Source organism: Bacillus rossius, chromosome 12, assembly GCF_032445375.1.
Source record: "Bacillus rossius redtenbacheri isolate Brsri chromosome 12, Brsri_v3, whole genome shotgun sequence".
Classification (NCBI taxonomy): domain Eukaryota; kingdom Metazoa; phylum Arthropoda; class Insecta; order Phasmatodea; family Bacillidae; genus Bacillus; species Bacillus rossius.
This window is the reverse complement of record NC_086339.1, coordinates 29212267-29238649: the sequence shown is the minus strand read 5'-3', so window position 1 is coordinate 29238649 and position 26383 is coordinate 29212267. Positions and strand designations below refer to the sequence as shown.

At 40.6% G+C, this 26383-nt stretch overlaps 1 protein-coding gene across 2 annotated transcripts in view; it reads left to right on the top strand.

Annotated features, from left to right (window-relative positions):
• Nucleotides 1-26383, top strand: part of LOC134537776 (protein PALS2) — a 73722-nt gene that overhangs the window by 11675 nt on the left and 35664 nt on the right. For both annotated transcript variants that reach the window (XM_063378565.1, XM_063378566.1), the window contains exon 2: nucleotides 13304-13425. In XM_063378565.1, the coding sequence (XP_063234635.1) occupies nucleotides 13304-13425 (122 nt within the window). The remainder of the gene's footprint in view (nucleotides 1-13303; nucleotides 13426-26383) is intronic.

The following is a 26383-nucleotide window of genomic DNA, read 5'->3' as shown; positions in this document are numbered from 1 at the left end:
CGGCGGGGGAGAGAAGCTCTCCCCACCAGTTAGATCGGCTAACTGGCGTGATGTAGTGTCGTGTTGGTGTGCACTAGAGGCTTGTCTGTGTGCTGTAATTTCAAGTGACCTAGTTAAACTCGGGTGTGGCGTGTAGTGTAAAGCTGTGCGAGCCGCTCCTACGAACCCCTGGGAACACATAACATGCAAGGGTAGTTAGCCCATTAGTGCATGTAATAGGTAGTTCAGGTCGACACTCGCGCAGGCATATAATCGTGTGATCGTGTTGTTGATACGGTAAAAGAAATTACATGGATTAGTAAACCTCTGGCCGCTTTAAGGACCGAATGAGATCTGAGGGCCCACGAACACATCAATTTATACCCTCGCATAGATGGCGTAGCGATCGCCAATCGTCGGCGGGGGACCTAAGAAAAAAGGGAGGGGGGGAAACACAATACACTCAACTGGAGTGGGGGTAAGGAGGGAGAGGGGAAGGAAGGCTATGACGCGGCGATGACGTGATAGAAGCGGCGCTCGCTTCAATGCAAGAGATGAAAGATAGTGTTTGAAGGTCAAAAAAATTAAACTACCTTAGTTGGCATTTAATATGAAATTCTTTCTAAGCTATTCAATGCTGTGGTCTAAACTATTCAATGCTGGATACATTGAGTTAAAAATATTCGTAATATTTTTCGCTGCATGGAAAACGAGCAAATATTTAATCTATAATTTTGTAATATTGGAGAACGTAAATATGTTATGTACACTAAGTTCTTAATATGTTCCAGGAGTTTCCAAAATATTTCCAGAATAATTATGCACTTCGAAATCTATACCTACGCGGGTAGGCTGTGTCGAAAGTTTTTTTTTTTTTTTTAATTTTAATTTGTGAACGCGGCTTTGGTAGTAGTGGGATGTTCTCGCTCGCTGACGCAAGGGAAGCCTAAGATGTACATCAAGTTCTGACCCTGCCCGAACACGCCCGAATATTCAACTTCGGCCAACCTCGGGTTTATTTATATATATTTGTATTTCTCTGTTTATTTTAATGTAGCTATACTAACCTAACTAACCGTCCATAGTGTTTTAAAGTGTGTAGCTAACCTAACCGACCACTTTTAATATTTGAATTCATTTTTCCTGCGCAAAAATAAAACAAATCCCAAAGTTGGCCGAAGGTGGCTTGTTCGGGTTTAATCGGGCAGGGACAGAACTTGATGGACATCTTCAGGCTTCCCGCTGACGCAATCGGCCAAGGCTGGCGGCACGGGGATGTTGAGCGGGCGGAAAGAGGGGGCGGAGGGGAGGGCCGCTGTCACCTATCGACTACGTCTATCGACAAGGTCGACCCACAAACCCAAATAGACCGCGTGATCGCGGATGATCGCGGGTGGCGACGTATCGGGCGAGAGGCGGTTAATATTAGCTTCCCTCGGACAAGGAAGATGCCGCCATGGACGGAAGAGGACATCCTTCTATTTCGGTCGTCTTTGCCCCCTGTGTCCGAACTCGCCTGAAGTACGTACTTACACGTCCTCGTCCCCAAAAGTGACGTCAGAAAGGGGGACGCAACCACAACGCCGAAATACCACAACGCCGAACGTACAATAACGCCGAATGCCAAATTGACTACAACGCCGACAGCTAGAAAAATGCTGTGTACCACAACGCCGAATTACCACAACGCCGAAATACATTAACCCCGAAAAATGTCATTGCAGTACTGCCACAAAGGTTTGGTTAGGTAAGGTTAGCACACAAATTCATTCAGTTGTTTTTCATTTTGCTCCTGTGCCGCCGCCCCCCCCCCTCCCCGCAGCAACATTTTTCGGCGTTACTGTATTTCGGCGTTGTGGTACACAGCAGTTTTGTAGCTGTCGGCGTTGCGGTCAATTTAGCATTATCTTTGAATATATATATATATATATATATATTCAAAGGCATTATTGTACGTTCGGCGTTGTGGTAACGACCCGTCAGTCAGAAAGGCTATCCAAACTGGAAGTGAAGTATGCGAGTACGGACGGACGACGTTCGGACGCGATGAGCTATTGTAACTCTGGCTTTAGTCACACTGGTTAGCGAAACAAACCTTAGCTGTATAAAGGCTAATGCTAGAAGTTTGCTTACTATAGAGCATCCCACTCTTAGATTGCAGTATGGAAGTAAATGGGCGCATTCTCTCTCTCTCTAACACACGCCGATTGCCGTTAGCACTGTCCTTGTTTCTTCGTGCGTTGTTGCCAAATATCAAACGAAATTTAAAAATTTAATTTTTGGACCAAGCTTTTTTTCATATTGTATAGAATCAAAATACGCATCAGGCAATGCTTATTTTGAATACTTAAAAATATTTTAAGTGTCCGAAAAAATTAATAAAACATAACTTATTCACTGCGAACTGTTTTGAAGTTTTCCGAGATGTTTCACATAAAAAAAAACCTACATGTGTATTTCATTCAGATTTTTTTTATTAAAAAATTAATGCCTTAGGACGCCACCGAACAAATGTTAAGACAAAAACTGTACAGGTTTCACTTAAATAATTTAAATGCATTTTCTCACAAACTGACACATCAAAAAGTTGACCCGCGGAAAATTTTTTTCTATTAAAGACAGATGGGGGACGAAAGCTAGAAAAATGTTCACAATGAATTGAATTAGTTTTTAAAAGCAGCGCCATCTCAATTGCTTCTACAGTTTCCGTGGAAATAGCTGTTAAAGATGTGTCTTATCAGTACAAGAGCGCGCGCTGCCGTCGTAAGAGGAAACAGGGCCGTGTGTTTAGATAAGTGGGGTTCTGTCCTACAAGCAATTTCAAATACATGGCTTCCTTAGTCAACAAAAAATATTATAATCGATTCTTGAACATAATATTTAAAATGTATGAAATAAATACGAAGGAATTTAATAGCGATCATGGTACAAAATTTTGAATTATTTTTCTATCCTTCTCACCAAGCATCTTATCAAACATTGTTTTAGACAAAGTTTTGGAAAATAATTATGATATTATTACAAACAATTTAAACAGATTTGATAATGTGTCTACTAAGGCAGTTACGTTTTTTTGTCCGGTGAAAATTTTTTTTCGAACCCATGTAGTTATGGCTGATCGTATCAAAAAAGTATTTAGAAAACATTTTTCGGCATTAGGTAATCCGAGTTATCATACGTTAAAACGGATTCGATATTATTCATATTATGGGAGTTGTTGCGATTTTTCTGTTTTTAAAAAATCTTCCCCATTTCGAACCAATTGTTCGGATTTTTCCCATAACTTACTCGTCCGAGAATTTCCATTACCGTATTTTATTTATCATTTTGGACATGACTTGTCCAAAAATACGGCATTTATCGGGCCCATGAAAATGTGATATATATATATATATAGGTATATATATATGGGATTTTTAGAACAGAAAAGAAAACTATAAGAAAATTTCGTCTACAATAGGTAGTTTTTATTTGAAATTTACATAAAAGTGGCATTATTACAAATTTATATGTGTAATAGTATAAAATATTATAAATTACGATATGATTTCTTAAAATGCTTTTTGTTCTATCCAAATTATAAAGACACGCATCTCCTGAAATTCGTAATGTGTTAGAGATTTGGCAACAGCGCGCGCCATAAGCCGTGTACTGCAATCTAAGAGTGGGACGGGCTATAGCTTTAGAGGAACTCGCTAGGAAGAATCGTAAAATCGCTACCACGAAGCAAGTAATCAGCGCTAAATTTCACTATGATAAAAAAAAAGGGGGGGGGGGGGTGGATGTGTCATGGACACGGCCGTGTGTTGTACGTGAATACGAGTACGTAACGCTATATATTCAATATAACTATTTTACACTAATGTTTTATATATGCAATCGATAGATTTTGACGAGAGCTGACGATTGAAACTTAAACGTAGGGACGTAGCTTCTCCGAGTCAAATGTTGTACTAATATAAATGGAAATCCCTATACGCAGCAAAATGACCTCAAAATGGCGGCGCTTCCCCCTCCACAGTCCTCACTTAGCGTAACGAATTCTTTGATCCTTTAGCTACCCAGTGGTGTAATTAAATATTGGATGGAGATGATCGATATGTAGCTGCAACACCAAACTGTATCCCCCGATTTTGTTATCGTTGTTTTTTTTAAATTGCCTCACACTATGAAAGCAATTTCAATGACGTATTAACGCCCAAAAAAATTATTTGCAATCAAAATGTGAAGATGGGTGGGAAATCGTTCTCATTTTGGCTTCAATTAATAACATGGGAAATATGCACACACATTTGCTCCTTGACGTCGTACCTTGGTGATGTGCAGTGGCGTAGCCAGGATTTGTGTATGCGGGGTGTTAAGAACCCCCCCCCCCCCCCCCGTATTAAAGCGGGTGTGTCCGGGGGTACCCCCCCGGAAAAATTTGGATTTTAAGGTGTAAAATAGTGCTATTTTAGTAGTTTTCGGTTCTTAAATTTAAATATTGTAATGGTAATTATTTTATGAATTTTAATATTAAATTTGTTTGAGTGATGAATAAGAAATTAATTAAAGATTTGGTGCTAAGGGGGGGGGGGGTTGAACCCCTAAATCCCCCCCCCTGGCTACGCCACTGGTGATGTGGGTGGTCACCTCCCAGACAAGACATTAAGCCAAATACAAAAAAAAAAAAAAATGGTAGCGAGTCTTTCAGTACCCGCCAATGATGTGTAACATCTAACCTCGGTAACGAGCAAATACACGTGTGCCCATTTTGCAAATAAACTTATAATACGAAACTCGATCACGAAAAGTAACGTAAAATTATTTAAAACAACGCCGAGCTGGATAAATACACGCAAATTGTGTTTTCAACTACATTTCTGGACGCGAATCACACGTAGTTTCCGCACCCGCCGCTAGAATTCGCTGCAGGAGCAGCCACGTCAACTATTGAATCATTTGATTAGCAGAACGAAATTTAAAACTTTATAATGAAACGGCTTCGATAAAAGCGGGAAAAAAAGACTTGAAAACAAAAAAAAACTAAAACCTCGCACTGGCCCTGATTTTCGACAAGAAAGTTTATAAAAGTACTGCCGATATTGTTAAAGTTTATTAAACAGTTCATACTTAAAAGTTTCCCTTTGGCTTTGTGAACTTTGATTCGTGCCATCTGCCACAGATGGCAGCACCGTGTTTACACATTTCCGTTCCATGCGACTTCCTGTCGCATCTACGAAATTACCCCTACCAAATGCCGTATATCCGAGAGCTAAGATGTAAACGTTAAAAAGAGCCTCATTGCCGGTATCCCTTCGTGGTACCGGCGACAAATGATCTTCTTAGAGGGACAGGCTGCTTCTAGCCGCACGAGATTGAGCAATAACGGGTCTGTGATGCTTTTAGATGTTCTGGGCCGCACGCGCGCTACACTGGAGGAATCAGCGTGTCCTCCTAGCCCGTTGAACCTCCTTCGTGCTAGGGATTGGGGCTTTGCAATTGTTCCCCATGAACGAGAAATTCCCAGTAAGCGCGAGTCATGAGCTCGCGTTGATTACGTCCCTGCCCTTTGTGCTCACCGCCCGTGGGTAAGTAAAGAAACGATGCAAGTAGTGGTATTTCACCGTTGACAGGAGACCCTGTCTCCCACTTAGCTACACCTCTCATGTCTCCTTACAGTGCCTGACTAAGGGGGGGGGGGGGGGTAGGCTTTCTTGCAGTGGCGTAGCCAGGATTTGTGTATGGAGGGTGTTGAGAAGCATGCCCCCCCCCCCCCCCCCCCGTATTAAAGCGGGGGGTCCGGGGGTCCTCCCCCGGGAAAATTTGGATTTTAAGGTGTAAAATAGTGCTATGTTAGCAGTTTTCGGTTCTTAAATTTAAATATTGTAATGGTAAAATTTTTATTAATTTTAATATGAAATTTGTTTGAGTGATGAATAAGAAATTAATTTATAGATTTGGTGCTAAGGTTTTTTTTAACCCTAACCCCCCCCCCCCCCCCTCCCGGCTACGCCCTTGCTTTCTTGACGCCTGCCACGTCTCCTAGGCCTGCGGAACTAGGAAGAGTTGGCGGCTGTGTGACCTCGAGGTGCTCGCTAACCCCTCCCTCACTCCTCCTTTTCACTTCCTCGCAGCCCAAACTGGTTATTTTTCACGGACCCGTCTCTCTTTCACGTCGCCGGCGGGCGCGCGAGGCTGTCGTCCCGTCTGCTGCTGCTCGGGAAAACAGTGGCGTGTTCGGGAACTGTGTTCAAGGGAGGGCCACGCAGTCTTCGCTGTAGCCGTCACACCTCTCGTCCTTCATGCCAAAGCAAATTACCTGTCCGCTCAAAACACTTGACCGTACATTTGTGCATTAGGGTGCTTCTAAATATTAACCAGTTCACTTGTTTGTGCATTTTTGTCATTCACGTGACATTTTAAACCTCTCAGTCGATCAAATTGTCACAATGCATCTTTCTTGCATAGGTTTGTGGCAGTATTAACGTAATTTTTGGTTGAAATGTGTATTTTGGTTTATAGTCTCGTGGACATAAAGTAATTAGCAATAACGCTCAAATATAGGTACGCTTTAATTAATTTTTTTTTGTAAATGGAACAAAAATATTTATGTAAAATTACAAATATTTGTGAAAAGAACTGCATCACTGCAAAATAGTGTTTGTAATAATACTGGGATTCGGATTCTTACCCGGGAATTAATGCTCTGTGTTGTCCCAGTAACCTCCAATAGTCAGTCATTTTTCAACGTTCCCGGAATAGCTTTCCGGCATTAACTGCGCACATTACTTAATAAGCATAATATAATAAAATAAAGTTATTTATTGAATATTCGATTATCTTTTAAATGGTCTCGACAAAATAATGCTTGAATGAAACATCAATCAAAATATTAAATTATGCTCAAAGTGTAAAAACGACTCAACATATTTCGAAAAAAAAAACATATTTCATATATGCACAAATAATCATAGCCATGTTTTGTTACGATATATTTCTTGTACTATTACCATTGATATAAATAATACTTGTCCAGGTTCGTTGTCAGTCTGCATTTGCTTGACGAAACTGTCTCGTCCTTGTTAGCCCACTGTGTAACTTCTGTGCTGTAAATTTTTCATGACTGAATTCCTTCCACGGAATTCTTTTGCCGTCTGATATTTTAAGTGATCGTCTGTGCTGTCGTCATAGTGTTGTCCATAATAACTGCTCACTTTCATCGTTGTGCGCATCTGTTCCGACACCAGCTGATTTTATGATTTAGGCTTCTTCTCTGTGGGTTTATGTTTTCCTTCTTATTTCTTATTTTGCATTTTTGAATTTTTTTTTCCCCCACGGAAAACGTTGGAAAAATGCAATGGCGCATGTCCAAAAAAAATTGTATTTTATATATATACACACATATACACCCTCAAAGATATTTTTATCCTACATGTAAGATACGAGGACTTCAGCATCTCAAGCCGGCTAGTATCCGCCACTGAGAGCAGGGCCCCCACATGGCCGGTGCTACCGTTGCTATGGCAACGGGGCCCATGGATCTAGGGGGCCTGCGAAGGAAAGAAAAAAAAACTTAAAACAAAAAAAAAAGTAGACAATTTTAAATAAATCATAGAAAACAATTCAACAGTAAGGCCTAAATTTAGTTACCGATGAAATATTACACCAGAGTAGGTAATATTATTCGGAATATGCTGTGCGTACAGAACGTGTCTGAACGTACAACTGTGAGTAACATAAAACCACCACCAATTGACGTGACACCATGTTGACAGTGCAGAACACTTACACTCATTTCTTTGCCATTATTCAAAATCAATTTACGTTGAAAATCTAAACACTTGACTTAAAACTAGTTTTAATTTGTTTTAAAAATAATTGTGAAAAGGTTAAAAAAAATATATATATAACTAAAACAATATACATAAAGGAAATTTTTTTAAATCTCTGTTAGAAAAAAAAGGGGTTGGGGGCGGGGAACATAATGACTTCTAGCAACGGGGCCCACAGAATGATGTGGGGGGGTTCTGACTGAGAGCGGAGAAAGCACGCCTGCACGCGGTGTCTGTGCCGCACGGCGCAGACAGACGCGGCGAGGCCACGGGGGAAAGCTCGCACGCCGCAGAGTCAGGGTTGCTTGTCCAAACGGTCCTGTCCGTCTGTCCGTTTAGCGACACCCTGTTTCGTCAGTGCCGAGCGTGAAGGTAGTTGCGTGAGCGGGGAACCTACTTAACCATTCACTGACCTCGAGTCGGACGCCCAGATAATCCGCGTTCGTACCCCTCTTCCGAGTTAATTATTGATAATTTGCGCCGAATGAAATAAATCCACATATACCGAAATGAGTCGGAAACCTAATGCATCAAACAAATTCACTTGATACAATAGAAATAAAATGATTTGTACCCAAATGTTATTAAATAAATATAATGAAGTAAAAAAAAACATCAAAAAGCATCAAAAGAACCCATTTATAGCATTTTTGCGCCGACAATGTAAATGGATGGTTTATTTGGGTGTTTCACATAAATAAAAGTCTCGCCAATATTATTGCTTTTTTTTTTTACGGGAAAAAAAAGGGGGGAGGCGGGCATGTTTGTGCACGTCTAGGTGATCGTAGCAAAAAATTAGGTGTTAGCAATGCAGGTCAATGACACGAATAATGCAAAAAAAAAAAAAGGAGTTATACAATTTTTTTAAAAAATATATATTTTTTTCTCTTTCGGGATGGTTAGGTTTTCGCTCGTCTAATGTAAAGTTGGTTAGGTTATGTTAGGTTAAGCAGGCTACGCTTCTCTGTGTTGTTGTGTTGACCACACTGTCTGTTAGGTATCGTCGTTGTGTTCGTCTGTTTGTCGCTTTGTTGTTCAAGGTCTTGTTTTTTGTATTCATTTACTGTCCTTGTTGGTACTGTCTCGACGTTGTCAGCCCACTGTCCGTCTGTGCTGTAATAATTTTTTTGAGTAATTCCTTCTACGGAATATTCTGTGCTGACCACGTTTTTTTTATTTTTTGTTTGACATCGGCTGATTTTGTCGTGTTTTAGTGTGTTTGCGTATTCGCCTTTATTTTTGCCCGTTAATGAAGTTTCCTATGACGTACAGTGAAACCAGCAATGATGTATGCTCAAAAATTACATCTTAACTCAATCTTCCCGTTGCAAAAAAACAATTCTAATAACATAACATATAAAATACTTGTAAATCATTTAAATGTATGAAATCTCGCAAAATGGTAATTTTTATGTGTAACATCCTAACATCATAGCTCTCGTTATACGGCATTTGGTAGGGGCAATTTTGTGAATGCGACGGAAGTTGTATGGAACGAAAATGTGTGATCACGGTGCTGCCATCTGTGGCGAAAGGTACGAACCAGAGTTCACAAACCCAAACAACAGTAATATTTTAATAAAATTCGTTGTCGAAAGTTAGGTCCAAAGCCGGGATTGCGTAATTTTTTTCAAGTCTTTTTTTGGCTTTGTTGTAGTCGTTACATTATAAAGTTAAATTTTTCGCTCTGCAAATCTAATGATTGGATAGTAGACGTAGCTGCTCCGGCAGAGAATTCTAGCGGCGGGTGCGGAAAATAAGTCTTGATTCGCGTCCAGACATTCAGTTGAAAACAGAATTTGCGTGTATATTTATCACGCTGGGCATAATTTTTTAAAAATTCTACGTTAAATTTCATCTCATATTTTCTTATTATAAGTGTATTTTCAATATGAGAACACAATGAATTTGCTCGTTACCGAGGTTACATGTTTACACATCTCAGGCGAGTACCTACTTAATGAAAGACTCGCTCACTTTTTTTTCCCCTCCTGTTCCGACCGCGAATTTCGCAGAAGCGAGCGGCGAACCACTGGACTTGTTCGAGGACTGGTCGGCGGTTCAGTGAATCGGGGAGGGATCCCCTTACGTGACGCGCGAACTGTGCACTTCTCTCTTTTGCAACGGAGCCGATGGGCGCGGACCGCCAAGGAGGTCGCACGTACTTCCTCCTTGGCGCAGTCTCGGATTCGTTGTGTTGTAAGATGGGAAGCCTACAACTCACGTAGTTTCGGTTCCCTGCAAGAATTTCCGAAGATTTCCGAAGTTTTGCGTTTTGGTATTAACGCCACTTCAGCCGCTGAATCAGAAGTTTCCAATGAAAACAAGCATGTTGTGACTGACCTAACCTAACCTAACCCTTCGATTTTTTTTTTTTATTTCAATTTCTGAGAGAAATCCGAAGTTGCACGAACGTGGTAGGGAACCGAAACTACGTGAGTTGTAGGCTACCGTTGTAAGATCGCGACTGACACCGCGACTCCCGGCCGATCTCGCTGAACAACTACTGTTGATGAACACAGGCTTGTGGCTTGCACCACGAAGTTAGGAGCTGCGACGTGGTTGATGAAGTCACTTTATAACCTCGCCGTCGCCATATAGTTCCACTCAAAACATTGAGGAAACGGTGCAGAAGTAAGTATGGATTATAATCTCAGTCGTTAAAAAAAGTCACTTTCATAAGATTTGTGCGCCTGGAGTCTACGCACGACAGAAGTGAAACTTCTAGCTTTTTGCGTATAGAGATAAATTATTAGTATTTTGTTTCTTCCCCAAGAAATACTGTTTGACATTAGTAATGCCGTTTCAACTAGTATATAGCATGCTACGCTACCTACCTATTCCCTCCCCCTCAGCCATTTTTCCTTTCTACCGCTAGTGCGTGCGTTGGAGTGGCGTCGCCGCTGACGCACTCTCCTCTTTCATCACGTACCAAACTATTCTCCTCATGAGGTCAGAATTTTCGTAACGCTCGAAAATTGTAGCCCCCTCAGCAAAGAAGTTTCACTACAAAAATTTCACTTAAATCTGTTTTCACAATGCAAACACTACACTTCGGCCAATGTTTTGGGCGTTAAACTAATATGGCGCAACAATTAGCTGAAGGGGGAGAAAAAAAAAGACTTGGCACATTTACCATTTAATCATGCAGATTTGGCTACCCATTGGAGTTCCATCTGACTTAAAACTTCGATTCTACTTCTGACAAATCACATATTTTCACAACCGTGAATATTTTAGCTATACATAGCTTGGTTCAGGCATACTCCTGTTAGAATCGCTGAACATACATTTTAAAATGTTTATTTAACCTGGAATATACGATATACTGACTGCGAACTATTTTATTACTCACGTGATAGAATAGAGGTGAGAGTATACTTTCGCGCTATAAAATAACGTTGCCCTTGATGTGAAGGTCAAAGACTAAAGGCAACACTGTAAGGGAAAACGATAAATTCTCCAAGAGGCCCAAACAGAACGTCAGGTAAGATACCACACTCTAAACAGTTTTCCTTTACTAAATTTCCACGTGGCTCCACCAGGGTCTTAGCCAGGATTTCGTGAACGAGGGTGTGCAGTATAACAAGTAGCATACATCGCTGGGTTACTGAAAAAAAAAAGTAGTTTGGCTTCTGGGTTGTAGCCGTGTCCTTGGCAAACAATTCACCGACGTTTCGGTCGACATTACAGTCGCAATCATCAGGGAGCAGTTACCTACTGATGATGGCGACTGCGTTGTCGACCGAAACGTCGGTGAATTATTTGTCAAGGACACGGCTACAACCCAGAATCCAAGCTACTTCAGACAATGGCCGTGAAAGCCCGCGAACATTATTACTGTAAAAAAAAAAATATCGTAACAAACGTAAATAAGTACAAGTATTTTCTGACAATATTAAGGAATATTCTCTGCTCTTCCAGACACACAAACAGTCTTATTTACCACAGATACTACAAACATCTAATTTCGAGAAACTGGATTTTCCAAATTTTCCCAAACAACCCCACGATAACTGGCGATCAAATCCATACTATACAAAACTCAATGCGTATGCAGGGGAACATCCGAAGATATCGTCCTGGATAAAGAAAATAATTGCATGAAAATGTGATAGCTCAAGGTAAGCCGAGCCTTAAGTAATCGCAGGAAGTTAGTGCCGGCCGCGCCTTCGAATCGCGTTCATTTAATTCCCGCCCCGCTTCCGACAATTTACAGAAATATATTTGTAACATGCATAGAGCGGGTTCGAGCCCCGAGCGGTGTCCCGCTAAAATACAAACTGAAATAAAAAAAATAATAATACTTCATGAACTCCTTGTATCGTTAACCTCAATCATAACCTGCACACAATTCACCATTAATAGAGGTAATGGGCGGTACTCCGTCGCCTAAAACTCTTCGCGAGTCAGCTTTTTGATGTCCCGGAGCTGGCAGTCAGACCACGAAGCCAGCAACACATATATAATGGACATACTTGTCGCAAAATTTATTTTACATACCGGTAATTGTGCATGTACTTAAGCTCTCTGAGGGGAAGAACACAGACAGCACGGGCTCCCTCGAGCCGTTAAGGAAATGGATTGCTATATTTGGAGGCGAATAGGACAAAACGATGCCATACCCACGCAGCTAAACCAGCCAGGTGGCCTAGGTGTACCCCGCACCGCCTACCCATATCTACCACTCTCAAACTGGGATGCATCTATCACCCAGATTACCAGTGATAATGTGATGAGAATACAAATTGTTCAGCAAACAAAACGGCAATGGAGTTCAATGTGCTGGAGCTATTGGTGTACCTACGACTGCCGTTAGGGCAAAACTAACACCGCCGACACGAGCTCCCTGCAGTGACGTAGCTAAGGTGACTGGTGCCACTGGCCAGAATTGAAAATGACGCCCCCTCTTGGATTAAAAGAGGGGGGGGGGGAAGGTTAGTAACGCGAAACCGTCGTGGTGGCGCCCCCCTCCTGCTCCGGCGCCCCCCTGCCACCCGCTTGCTACGCCACTGGCTCCTTGTAACTATAGGGCAATATATACACTATTCCATCGTAATTCGGAGGCATCAAAGGAAGAGCTACAAATAAGAGGCTGAGGCAAAACGTCCCAGCATCGTTGCCACCCAACCCCCTTAACCAATTCAGCTGACTCGGAGGAAAACATCCTTGTAGTACCGCAAGGCTCTTGTGTGGGACGCCAGTGGTGGAATCCAGGATTTTGGTTTGGGAGGGGCTTGACCCAGCTGAGGCTAGGCTTTATCAAGGCACAAACACTGAAACAATAGTGGACCCAGATGCTTTTGGAGGGGGCTTGAGCCCCTTAACCCCCCCCCCCTTCTGGATCCGCTACTGGTGGGACCCTCTCTGAAGCACACCGAGCCTCCACTAGCTGGTGCCGGGGCTGTGACGGGGCGTGACGGCAGCCCGGTGTGCAGCAGGACACGCCGACCGAGACGGCAACTGGTGCGAGGTGTTGAGTGCGGAGGACGGTGGTGGTGTTGTTTCAGCCGCCTTCCAGCACGTGCGGGAGAACATCGAGGCGCTGAACGGCCGGGCGGGCGCCCACGACACGGACCTCATCTTCCTCAAGGGCCTCATGGACAGCCCCATCATGCGCTCCCTGGTCAAGGTAGGCAGAGTCCGCGTCTTGTAACTCCGTCCCAAAACTTGCAACACTTCTCAGAAGTAGCACCACTGATTTCATCTTTGAAAGGTTCGTGCAATGGGAGTGCATGACTTGATGTAAGATTTTGGACATACGCCATTGCTTAGCACATGTATGTCTGTAGAAGAAAACTACAAAAAAAAAAAAACACAAATGACAAAAAACATAAATTAAGCAAAAAATTGCTGTTGTCAGGTTTTAACGCCACACAATATTCCACAACAGCGTGGCTAAAACGTTTAGGACGTCGGCGTCGTCTGGTGATTATATGCGTATGTACTCAAGCTCGTGCGAGATAAGATTACGATTCTGTACCGTACCTACAGCATGCAATAGCGCTCCAGCAAACACTATCATACTTTCGCAAATAATTGGCCTGTTTTCCTATTCTGGAGAGGACTCGACTCGGTTAGCTACTGAAGTTCGCGAATGGACCGCTAGGTGCCGCTCTGAGCTGGATTGTTTCCTAAGAGAGGGGAGGAGGGGCATTATGATCGACTTGGCGTCCAGGAACATTTCACTGTCGCGTCTCTGCTGATTACAGAAACAATAAAATTGCAAATAATGAGATTGCATTTCAAGGTTATGAAATAGTAAGTTAATTTTTAAAAAAAATTATATATTAGGATTCAAGACCACAGCACGGGTAGAATTTACATATATAATACAAATAAACCACAGTCAAAATAGAACATCAGGTATGCTTGCATTTGAATAAATTTTTAACGTATGTATTTAGAACATAAACAAACATGGATACCACCGCGGCCAAGTACTCGGCTTCTATTGGTCGCACGGAGCAACTTAAACGGAAGAGCTCAGCATTGCCGAGCTGATCCGGACGGGTCCGTCTACGTCTGGGTGTTATTGTAGAATATCTTGTTTCGTGAGATCCGTCTCCGTTTCCGTGTCATTGTAGAACGGGCCTTACGGGTAATGTCAAACAGGGGCGGCTCCAGGGAAGGGCAATCCAGGCAATAGCCCCGGGCCACGCGGCGGCCATTTTCTTTTTTTCCATTTTTGATCTTTGTTTTTCTAGTTTTTCTGCCAAAAATAATGACACTAATGAAAAACCAAATATTAAAAAAAAGCATCTAATTCAATGTTCTAATACCTTTCGATTTAAATATCGTGTTTTCACGATTTCATAATTCCTCATATAATGACGATAATTCACAGTTTCACCGCAGTTAGATGTTAGCATTAATAAAACTAACCTGAGTATAATTTTTTCTAGAAAGGACGTCAAATTTTCTTACAATAAATTAGAACAATAATAGTTGAATTTTAAGTTTCAGATAAGTAGTTTTTGAGTGTTTATTTTTAAAATGTTCCTGTTTTTTTTTATTAGAGGGCTATTCCATACCTCACAGGCCCCCCCGCAAAGTCTAGGGCCACCACTTTTGTTTAAATTCGCTGTATGGCTTCAGCTTGTGTTTGTTTATACACACGAGTCTGTATGTAGGAAGTTCAGCGTCAACATAGTGACATTTCTGGGAAACTTCTGCTGCCTCGTGGCACATTTCCAGGGAATGGAGTAAATAAAGCAGATACACTTTGGGAATTCGTGGGAAAAGGATTACTCTTGCGCGAAAATTTTGCTTCCGTATAAAAAAAATCTTAACTACATCGAATACTGCAATACTGTAAGTTTTTTTGTTACGTGAGTGAATACCTGAAGATGAGAATAGTATGATTGTTTTTTTTTGTTTTTTTTTTTAATTTCGGAGTAAATGCAACAATAATAATAACTTGTTATTTGGAAGACGTTATAGGTTGTAATTCACACTACGAATCAATTAGATCCCAAAAATAATTTTCTCAAACGTAAGTTGCGGAAAACTTGTCAGTGGCTCTTTTTTTTTTTTTTTTAATATATTTCAGTGTATTTCCATATTCCTTTATTAAAAAATATTCCACCGTTGATGCACACCCACCTCATTTGACGTTATTCTCTTCAAACGCCACAATTAAATGTGAAAATAAATATTATCATTTCCCACTCCCTATCTTACAAACCCATATCTTCCTGCCATGCAGGTAACAGGTGTGAATACTATCATTAAGATTAAAACAGCTCACAAATATAACCTACTAGTGAAATTAAAGTCGACATGTACTTTCCCGAGGCAGTCTACATGGAGAGATTATTAAAAAACAATATGAGAGAAAAGAATAGTTGTTGTTAGCGGGAACCTCTTTTATCAATGTCTATAATATTGTTGTGTGTAGAGAATTACTTCCTTTTTTTTGTCTTAAATTCACCTAACATATCCTAACAGAGATCGTGATTTTGAATACAGGACTATCGTTAAAAAAAACCAATAAAAACGTCACTGTTATGCGTCTTAAATTGTAATATTATTTTTTATTGCAAAGCTTGTTAGAATTTGATAGTGCTCAACCATGTGGGCCTAGGGTCCTACCCCAAGAAATTTTTGAAAATTAGTTAATCAAACCGAGTTTTAATAAAAATCTTAAGCGAAATATTGCACTTTAGATACAATTTCATCTGATAATAAATGTATATTTTGTATTTATTTTTTCTTATCTGGTCCCTTACCCTCAAAAAAAATAATAATTTTTTTTCCGAACGGTGCAAATTGCGCCATGCATTCATGGGCGTAGTCAGGTTTTGTGTAAGAAAAAAAAAAGGGGGGGGGGGTAATATTAGTTATAAGTATATATTTCGGCTAAACGTGTTTCCGGGGACTGCAACAGGGAGGCTGGAGGATCTCATCTGTAAATATTAATAATACTGCTTGAAAACTCTTTTTTTTTATCGGATGACCCTTCAGTGCTTCATCGAAACCTGAAATTCTTAGATAAATATTTCTACTTACGGAAGGTAGATATTTACACTATGTGCCACTGCTTATGGTTTATAAGTCCTAAAACGTGTATGAATACACGGCTACTTTATATAAATTTGCATATTTAACCACAAAAAAATTGAGCTATACTTGTCTCATTTGAAGCTGGTTAATGAGTTGCATTATTGTTGAGAAAAATTGTGGTTCTAGTTGAAAAAAATGGTGGGGGCATGGCCAGGGACGTAACTAGAAAGAAAAAAAGGGGTGAGGGGGGGGGGGGGGAAACGGGGCTTGTGTCTCGGGTGGCGCTGAACTGGCAGAGTAATGTTTACTATACTAATTTACTTGAATATCATTGCGGTAGCCCACGGAAAAAAAAAAAAAACACCTTTGCTGGGAAGATGAACAGAAACAGTTGTACTGAAAGATACATACATACATATATATCGTCAGATATTTAAAAACAAAAAAATAAAACTGGTATTTTTCGCAAACTATCTAAAAATGAAATGACTGCAAATAAACCTACTGTATTTATTTACCATCTAAGTTCAATCAAAAAAATGTTTGGAATAGTGTAATTAATATTTGGTTACGATACGAGGTGTCGGGAAAGGTTTTGGTTTGTATTGGTTTGGAAAAAAAACTGTCGGGGAGGGAGTGTACCAAGATGAGAGCTTGCCCCGGCTGGAAACTAGTCTGTTACTACTGGCTCGCTGTAGGAAAGGTTTTGACGGAGATTAAAAACTGACGAAAACTAGCTTCTACTGCGCAGCTTAGGTTCCCCCCCCCCCCTCCCTTCTTTTCGACAGAGAATTTCCGTCACTCCCCTCTCTGTCGCAAAGAAGGGAGGGGGGAACCTAAGCTGCGCAGTAGAAGCTTTGAATATATATACTGTATAGAAGTCGCCAGCCCAGGTTAAAATTTCTAATACGGTTTTGAGGTAGTTGGTTAATTCACCGCCGCAATCGCCACCATCTCTAGGGCATCGACTCGTGGTGGTCCCTGGCGGACAAGTGTCGAACTCTTCAAACACCCCTTCCCCCTCCCTTTGAACGAACTTGAGCTGCAGTGAATGATAGGTGAGGGGTGCGGGAAATGACAGCGGGCGACAGAGCTGCGCTCTAACGTGTAAATAACAACTAAGACGATACAGGGCGTTACGGCAGCGCACTGCAGCGGTGAAGTTCCCAAGCTGCTCATCATAAGCTTTTGAAAAACGTAGAGTAAATCCTATCCACTCGCGATTTCTATACAGTATATATATTCAAAGGTAGAAGCTAGTTTTCGTCAGTTTTTAATCTCCGTCAGAACCTTTCCTACAGCGAGCCAGTAGTACGTCCCTGGCCATGGCACCATCCTGCCCCTCCCTGAGCCCTTCCCCCCCTCCTGTGGGCGGCCCTGTGTACTGTGTACTGCGCACGCGCGACACGCGGCTCGACACCTGACACGCCATCCCGCGTCACGCTCCAGACCACGGCTTTGTCGCGGTCCTAGATCCTCGCGCCGCCGGGCGCGACATTCCTCCGGGTCGCTGCTCGCTGGGCGCGGCAGTGGCGCAGCCACGATTTACCTCGCGGGGGGGAGGCATTGTTGCGCGAACATCTTAGCTCTCTGGTGGGCGTCATTTCGTGAGTGGAAACGGAAGTCCCCATGGAACGGAAGTGTGTAAACAACGGGTTCTGCCATCTGTCCCGGATGGCGCGAACCATTGTTAACAAAGCGAAAGGGAAACTTTATAGTGATAACGCTTCATTGGATTTTAACGAGATGGGGACAGTTTGATAAAATTACTTGTCGAAAATCAGGTCCAAAACCGGGGTTTGGTTAATTTTTTTTTTCAGTCTTTTTATCGGAGCCGTTTCAATATACAGTAAAAAAATTTCGCTCTGCAAATCGAATGATTCGATAGTCGACGTAGCTGCTCCGGAAACGGGTGCGGGAATTACGTGTGATTCTGGTCAAGAAATTAAGCTGAAACACACAATTTACGTGTATATTTATCACTCTCGGGATTATTTTAAAGAATTGTACGTTAAATTTCGAGCCCGATTTTCGTATTATCTGCAACATGGGAATACATGAATTTGCTCGTTACAGAGTTTAGATGTGACACACCTCTGGCGAGTACTAAAAAACTCGCTCACATTTTTTCTTTTTTCTTTTTAATCATTTTCTGGCAAAAAATTATGGTTGGTCTTGAATGCTTTATTCAGACCTGCAAACTCTCACGATTTTGGTGTGAGGCTCACGATTTTAAGGTCCATCTCACGCCCTCACGCCAAATTAGTGTTTCCTTACGATTTTTCGGGGCCCCAAGATTTTGTTTGTAAAAGTTACAAAACAAGTTTTACGAAAGCTTACAGTAACGAGTTTCCATCAATACTCAAGTCACGTAAAGGAAGCAATGTTGCGTTTTATAGCGTGTGCCGTGCTGATTTTTCTATCTCGCATAGTGGAAGAGGAGACATTGTGAAACATGTCGCTACAAAAAAACACAACTAACACGTGAAGTGTATTGCTTCCAATAAAAAAAATTAATTTTGCTGTGAACAGTGATAATAGTGTTACACGAGCAGAATGTTATTTTACATCTTTTTAGTTGCGGCTCTGCATGATCACTACATGACAGCGCTAAATTATGTTCAACTAAATTAAATCTGCAACCTATAATTTGTTGAAATAAATTTTGAAACAGAGACCATGTTACATATGTACAGTTATGTCACTTAAATTTAAAGATTCTCATTTGTTGTTTTTTATATCTAACCTCTATTTATGGGCCTGAGAATTTTTATCGAGGACCTCATGATTTTTTAAATTTGAATGTTGGCAGGTCTGCTTTATTAGACTTTTTTTTAACTTTGCAGACATAAAAGTACTACTCACGGGTGTATCTGTGTTGGTGAGGCGGGATAAGTTTGACTATCACTGGTGCTTCTACCGCGGTTTCGCCTCTAAGCGCTAGGCTCTGAATACTGGCGCGCAGTATTCTCGTCGTGCGTACGTCAACTACGAGATGTGAATGGTAACCATAACATTAGATGTTCAGAAATCGAGATGGAAGTCCCTTGAGTGCTTTCAAGAAATTGTACCGGGTTTTTCATGCCTAAAAATTGATCTGAAAACACACTTTTTAACCACTTTCACTCTTCTAAAAATATAGTTTTAAAAAATAAATAAGTAAACAGAGTTTCTCATCGGCTCTCAGCGTATTCTTAAATGATTTTCTTAAGCAGACGCCACTCGGATATCTTGAGCAGTTTTCGAATAGCTTGGTTTTTTTTTTATGAAGCCTGCGCACAGTATGTGTGCCCAGGTAGGCGGAATAACTTGGAGCCAAATATGTAATATCAATGTTGGATTCTATTCACAATTTTGACGGAATATTGTAAATGTCTTGCAATTAACGGCTCATTGCGTATTGTTCACCAAAGTACCGCACAAACATGCCGCTACAGTAATCAGCCATACGTATCCGTGTACAGGCGGTGCATTAGCGTGCGGTCAAATGTGTGGCAGAAGACGGAAACATTTTTGAACATCTTTTATAAGCTATATTCCTAAATTTTTTTTCTAACGTCTAGAATTACTATTTAAATATTGAGAACAGGACCCCACCACATTTAGTCTAAATGAAATATTTTGCTCTAAATATTGAGAGTCAAGATCTCGGGCGACACCACAAAAAAAAAACTCTTAACAGGAGCGAAACGATGGCGTTTAAACAGTTGTCATTCACCGGCAGTCTTGTGAAGCAGAAGTTAATAAGCTTGCTCTTTGTGGCCAAGCTTACATTTACCAGGAACTAAAACGTTGTGATGTATGTGAAACATCGTATTGTATGTGAAACATCGTATTGTATGTGAAACATGAGTGATGTGTGCGCGATTAAAACGAGTGCACAACAGAGAAACGTTTTTAAAATATTGGTTTAAAAAAAAAAGTTTGGGACAGTAAACAGTATAACGTTACTAATATAACAACACATCACATATTGACAGCTTTAAAGCGCAAATAATTTCAGTAAAATACACAAACTTAAACTATTTGATGTTAAAGCACGATAATTTATGCAAAGAAGATACACAAGCCCCAGCATTACGAGACTGTAAGCAGTTAGTGATTGTTTTTAAAATGTGAAATCGCAGCATTGCTAGTTATAATTCTAGCATTACAGAAGCTAGTTCAGTAAACATCAATTTGTAATATTTATTGTCATGATTGCCAACTACTGTACTAAAAATACCATCAAAATGTCTAATTATGCTACGAGTAGTTTGAAAATTAAATACTTTCGTATTTTAAATGTATGCTGTGAGGGAAAAAAATTATGAAAGAACAAAACGAGTTTTACGTCACTATATATCATTAAGATCAGTTTAAAATTCCAAAAATCAGGGTAGTCTGGAATGTATAGCCAAAGACCAGTTATGTTTAAAACTCTAAGGTGTATGACAACATTTTTTGTGTTTCTTTTTTCGTAGATGCAGAACAAACTTTAGGTGTTAAGGGTATGCATCGTAAAGCCGGGTTTATAAACTGGGGAGAGGACGCAACGTTGCAATAACGCAACATTCAACAACGCAAGACAATCGCGGTTGTTTATAAAGCACGAAGTCGCAAGACGTCACCAACCTTACAACTTGAAATTGTAAAACAGCATAAGACTACATTTCTTCCCCGGACTTCCTTATTCGTGTTTTATCATGACAACTTATGAAATCGTCAATAAATTGATTCCTCCCTTCGAATATTTAACACGTGAAAACGTGATGTATGTATGATAAAAACAACATAGTTGCATTGTACGCACTTAAATTTTCGTAACACATGCAGGACCTTTATTTCGCAAAATGTTCCCCAAATCTGAAGAGGCGAAGAAGTGCGCTTGTGGCAGGACGAAAACTACAGTCATTGTTGAGGAAATGGCCATGCAGACAAGAGAAGGAATTGTGCATCATTTGTAGAGTAGACCTTCTTCTCCGGCGACAGATGGCAGCAACGATACAGATGCAAAGGTGTATCCAATAGTAGTTACATTCTTTGATACTCAAGTAAAAAACCTTGTTTCTTGTGTTCTGTCATTGCCTGCTCTTCAATAAGAAAGACAAAAACGCAAGTTGAAACGCAAAAAAGGTCGAAAGTTGTCTGATACTTGCGTTGCGTTTTTGCGTCTTGCGTAACTAACAGATGGATATTTTAAAATGTCGTTCTTGGTGTTTCTTGCGTAGCATGCAAACCTGGCCTAAGGATGATAATGTGTATCGCATTTTTACCTTGTGATAAGCCACTGGTGCTGGAATCACAATAAAATATTGCGTTATTGTGAACACGCGGTTTTTATCCGAGCGACGAACAAAAATAAACTATTTATAAAATGTTTTTTTTTTTTTTCGTTAATGTGTACTACACATACGAAAATCCATCATTATTCGCAAGTTTTTTTTTCTAATTACAGCATAATAAACGTTTAGTTAAATTTTAACATTCATTGAAGAAAAATCTAATTATGTGAACACATATCAAAGATTTTTCAGATAAATTTAGTGAACAAAATCTTACAACATATTTTAATAATGCTAGACCACAAAAAACATGTACCAGTTTTTAATCGTTATTCGAAAACAAAAGTCTGACACGCATTTCGGTAACGTCCCACCATCCTCACCGCCGCCTCTCACGTGAAGTGGCTGGAAAATTATTTTATTCGCGTCGCGTCTGACGCGCTGGTCTGATTCCCGTAACAGTGAACCAACGAACTTGAAGGTTGATTGTTGCAGTAGTATTCGATCAGACGGCTGGTGTGGCTTCAGCAGCGACTAGCACGACAGCTGTTAAAACGCCCACAGCTGTTCGACGCGGTCAATGTCTGACCTTGAACCACCTGGCCGTCTGCGGTCACAAAGGCGCGACGGGCGCGACGCGAAAGACCCGATGCGACAGCGAAAGATCGCATTATTTAGGACATGCGATTTTTATCCGTGCAACAAACACAAAGAAGAAAAAGAAAATTGGTTGTCTGTAAAGTCGTTTTACGGACGATAGTTTAACGTGACAACGTCATAACAAAACATTGATGAAATGATTGCATACATTATGAATAAAATTAAATCATTTTTATTTTAATAATAATAGAATAAATACTTGAAATTATACTAGTAATCAGATTTTTAAGATGCAAGAATAATTAACCTTTATTGCCGAAATTGTTTTTGTAATAAGCAATGAAAACCACATTAACTTTTCACTTCACTTTATAAACAGTCGAGTGGAAGAGAGATAGATGCGGTGCAAGCGTAATATGAGCGTAACGGGACACAGCATAACGGAAAAATGTGCGTAACGGGACACAGCGTGACGGAACAATGTGCGTAACGGGACACTTTTTCGTGCGTGAAGCCGGCGTTCATCGATTTATTAGACGTCACGTCAAAAACATATATTGAAAAAAATCTTGCCATAACATACGCTACATATACAACAGCCATCAATGTTTATGTTAGTGTGACGGGATGGTAAAAGCGACGCTCGCTGGTGCTTCTAGCGCGGTATCGCCCTTAAGCGCAGTCTTCTCGTCGTGCATAGGACAACTGTGAGATCTGAGCTGTGACCATAACTTTACGTGACGGAGAAATGAAAATGGTGCAATGCAATTCCCTTGAGTTCTTTTAAGAATCTGTACCGGTAATTTCATTCCTAAAATATATTCTGAAAACACGCATTTTAGACATTTTCACTCTTATAAAAACACAGTTTTAAAACGAAATACGGAAGCAGATTTACATCCGCCCTTAAGCGTATTCTTAAAATGCTTATAGTAAAAAAAAATCACTCTGATTAAACAACCTGTTTGAAAAAGATTTTTTTAGTGAAAATGTAATAAATATTCAGATAGAAAGTACTTGGACGTTTTCAAAATATTTCCCAAGTCTAGTAAAAGAAAAAAAAACTCTAATAATGATTTGTATTACAAATGCACCACGTTACATTTTTAATTATTCTTGCAATAGGGATTATTGATTTGAAATAATGTCATAGTCATTAACCATGGCTGCAACCAGCAGTGGTGTATATCCATGAAAATATTTTAATCCACTGCATCAGTTTTACCATTATTGAAGAACAAAATTCTAACGATTCTGACGCTCGTTTCAGTAACGTCGCGGCCGCGATGTGATAGAAATAATAACAAAAATTAATCGGAAAGTCTCGCACCTGCAAATTTATCGGACACGCGAAATGATGATTTGCTACAGATGCATGCAATTATTACTATTATTATTATTGTTAAAGTAATAAAACAAGAATTTCGCCCAATCAAACATCAGTAAGTCTAACACTTTTTAAACATCATTAACACTTTTTAAAACTGCATTACAACATGGAGCTCTTTTCCTAATTTACAAATTAAAAAAAAAATTGTAGCCAGTCTTTCAGTACCCGCAAGTGATGTGTAACATCTAACCTCGGTAACGAGAAAATTCACGTGTTCTCATGTTGCAAATACACTTAAAAAACACGAAAACTCGGGTCACTAAATTTAACGTAGAATTCCTTGAAATAATGCCGAGCGTGACAAATATACACTCAAATTATTGTGTTTTGTTTTTTTTTCCCAACTGCATTTCTGGACGCGAATCAAACGTACTGCTACCGGCAGACGTCTGTGCACGCGAGTCCCCTTCTGCTTGCTTGCCCGAAGTTCGTCACGGCGCGGTCTCTAGCCGGGCGACAACCGACAACGGTACGTCCCGGCGGTATACGCGCGGGCCTAAAAACATTTGCTCTTTGTAACAACAGTAAACATAAGATAACAGTACGGAACACGGGGGTATTTGTTAGCTACAACATATAACAGTAGTATTGTTGTGTGTAATATTAGTTATATAATTTTTCGTTAAGTGTAGTTTCGCTGCAGGAGCAGCTACGTCAGACTATTGAATCATTCCATTTGCAGAGCGAAATTTTAAACTATATGACGAAACGGCTCCGACAGAAGCAAAAAAAAAAAAAAAAAACTAAACCCCGGATTTTCACCTGATTTTGGACAATGAATTTTATTCAAACGCTGGTAATCTTGTTAAAAGTCACTAAAAAGTTTATGCAATAAAGTTCCCCCTTTGGCTTTTTGAACTTTGGCACGGATGGCGTCTCCGTGGTTACGACTTCCGTCCCGTTCGCGGAACGGCTCGCACCGAGAGCCGAGATGCGGGAGGCGTGAGGACTGCGGGGCGCCGCGTGTCGACCACTGCAGCGGCTCCGGGGGGGAGGGCGCGCCCCTCCAGAAATAACCCGCGCGAGGTGTCCTCGGTCCGCCTCGTCGCTGGAGCGTCCCCCTTGCTGTCAGACGGCCGCCCTATTAATATATCCGGAGTGGCCGCGCCGAGAGCGCTAAAGACTAAACTATCCCACCCTCCCGCGGGTTCGGGTCACACTTCCACGGACCTAGCGACTTGCGTGCGTCGACGACGTCAAACTACTCAAGTTTTTCTTTTAGAAACAAATCATTTTGCAGAAACTTCAAATCTATCCGAACTTACTATAGGTACTGTGAAGTGTAAAGAAGTATTCGTCCGGTCTCAAAACTTTTAATATAAAAAATATGTGGACACTACGTCCAGTAGTAAGTGTCTTAACAAAACTCTGCGACGAACACGGCGACATCTTCCCAAAAAAAATGACCCGAGTCCGAAACTTGTCTTAAGAACATTTCCAACCTCTTCCTGCAGTGTTCCGCTTCAGAAATAGTCTTGTCACCTCAGGCTCGGTGATTATTCTGTCACTCAAGTGCAACTTGGCGTTTCGTTGTCGCACCCGGAGGCGCGTAGTTCCGGCGGCGATCGGGCAGCGCGACGGATTCCGCGGAGTCGTAGCGTCGGCGGGCGTAGTGACGTTCTCGGTCGGCGGACTCCATGCTGTTACTCTCCCTCCAGGAGGTTTAAATACCCGAAGCAGCGCCGATACATCCAGAAGAGAAAGCCCTAGTATACTCTTCTATGTAGTTAACTAAAACGTCCTTATTTAATGTTTTTTCCCGCCCTTGGGACACTTCTTTTCTTAGCAGACCACTGCTCTCCTGGCTGTTATATTAATCACTTGGCGCGTAAGCATTGCGGGTAGCAAACCCCGAAGGCGTCATGTTAGAGATTTTACTAAATAATTACAAGACAAGGGCTGGAAGGGAAGAGCGCCAACCTAAGACACAACACTTAATTACTGTGCTTTTTTCTTTCGTGTATTTTTTACATTAATTTTAATAAATGTATTTTATAACCACATTTAATTATTTATAAAAAGGCACTAAAACGTTCTTATTTAATGTTTTTTAATGAAAATTTAGGCAAAATTTAATGTCAGTCCTAACATTTACTGAAAGCTTGAAATCACGTGGTATACATTTTTGGATTAACCGGTCGTAGGTATGTAGCCTTAGTCTTAAAACTAAATTTAGAATATCATTCGTAAAACATAAAAATGAGCGTATTTTCCAAAACCCTGTAAAACCTAGGTTTCTATGGCTTCAAGGAAACATTTTTTTTTTTTTTTTTTTAGTTTACGAACATTGTTTAAAAATACATATTTTTTAAGATGAAGGCTACAGACGAACGATTAATCCAAACCTGTATACCACATTTCATGTTTTCAGTACATGCTATAACTGACAAAAAATTTGCCATTAAGTTCATTAAAAAACATTAAATAAGGACGTGTGTAGTAAAAAAAAGTGAGTTTTTCAGTACTTGCCAGAGAAGTGTATCTATCTCGTTAACTAGCAAATTTGTGTGTTCTCATGTTGCAAATAGACTTACAATGCGAAACTCGGATACAAAATTTTACGCAGAATTGTTTAAAATAATGCCGAGTTTGATAAATATATATGCAAATTGTGTTTTCAACTACATTTCTAGACGCGAATCACACGTAGTTTCCGCACCCGCCGCTAGAATTCGTTGCCGGAGAAGCTACGTCGACTATTTAATCTTTTATCAGCCGGGCGAAATTTTAAACTAGATGATGAAACTGCTCCGAGGAAAAACTACTAAATGCCGGCTTTGTACCTTGTTTTAGACAAGTAATTTTTAAAAAAAAATACTGCCCATTTTGTT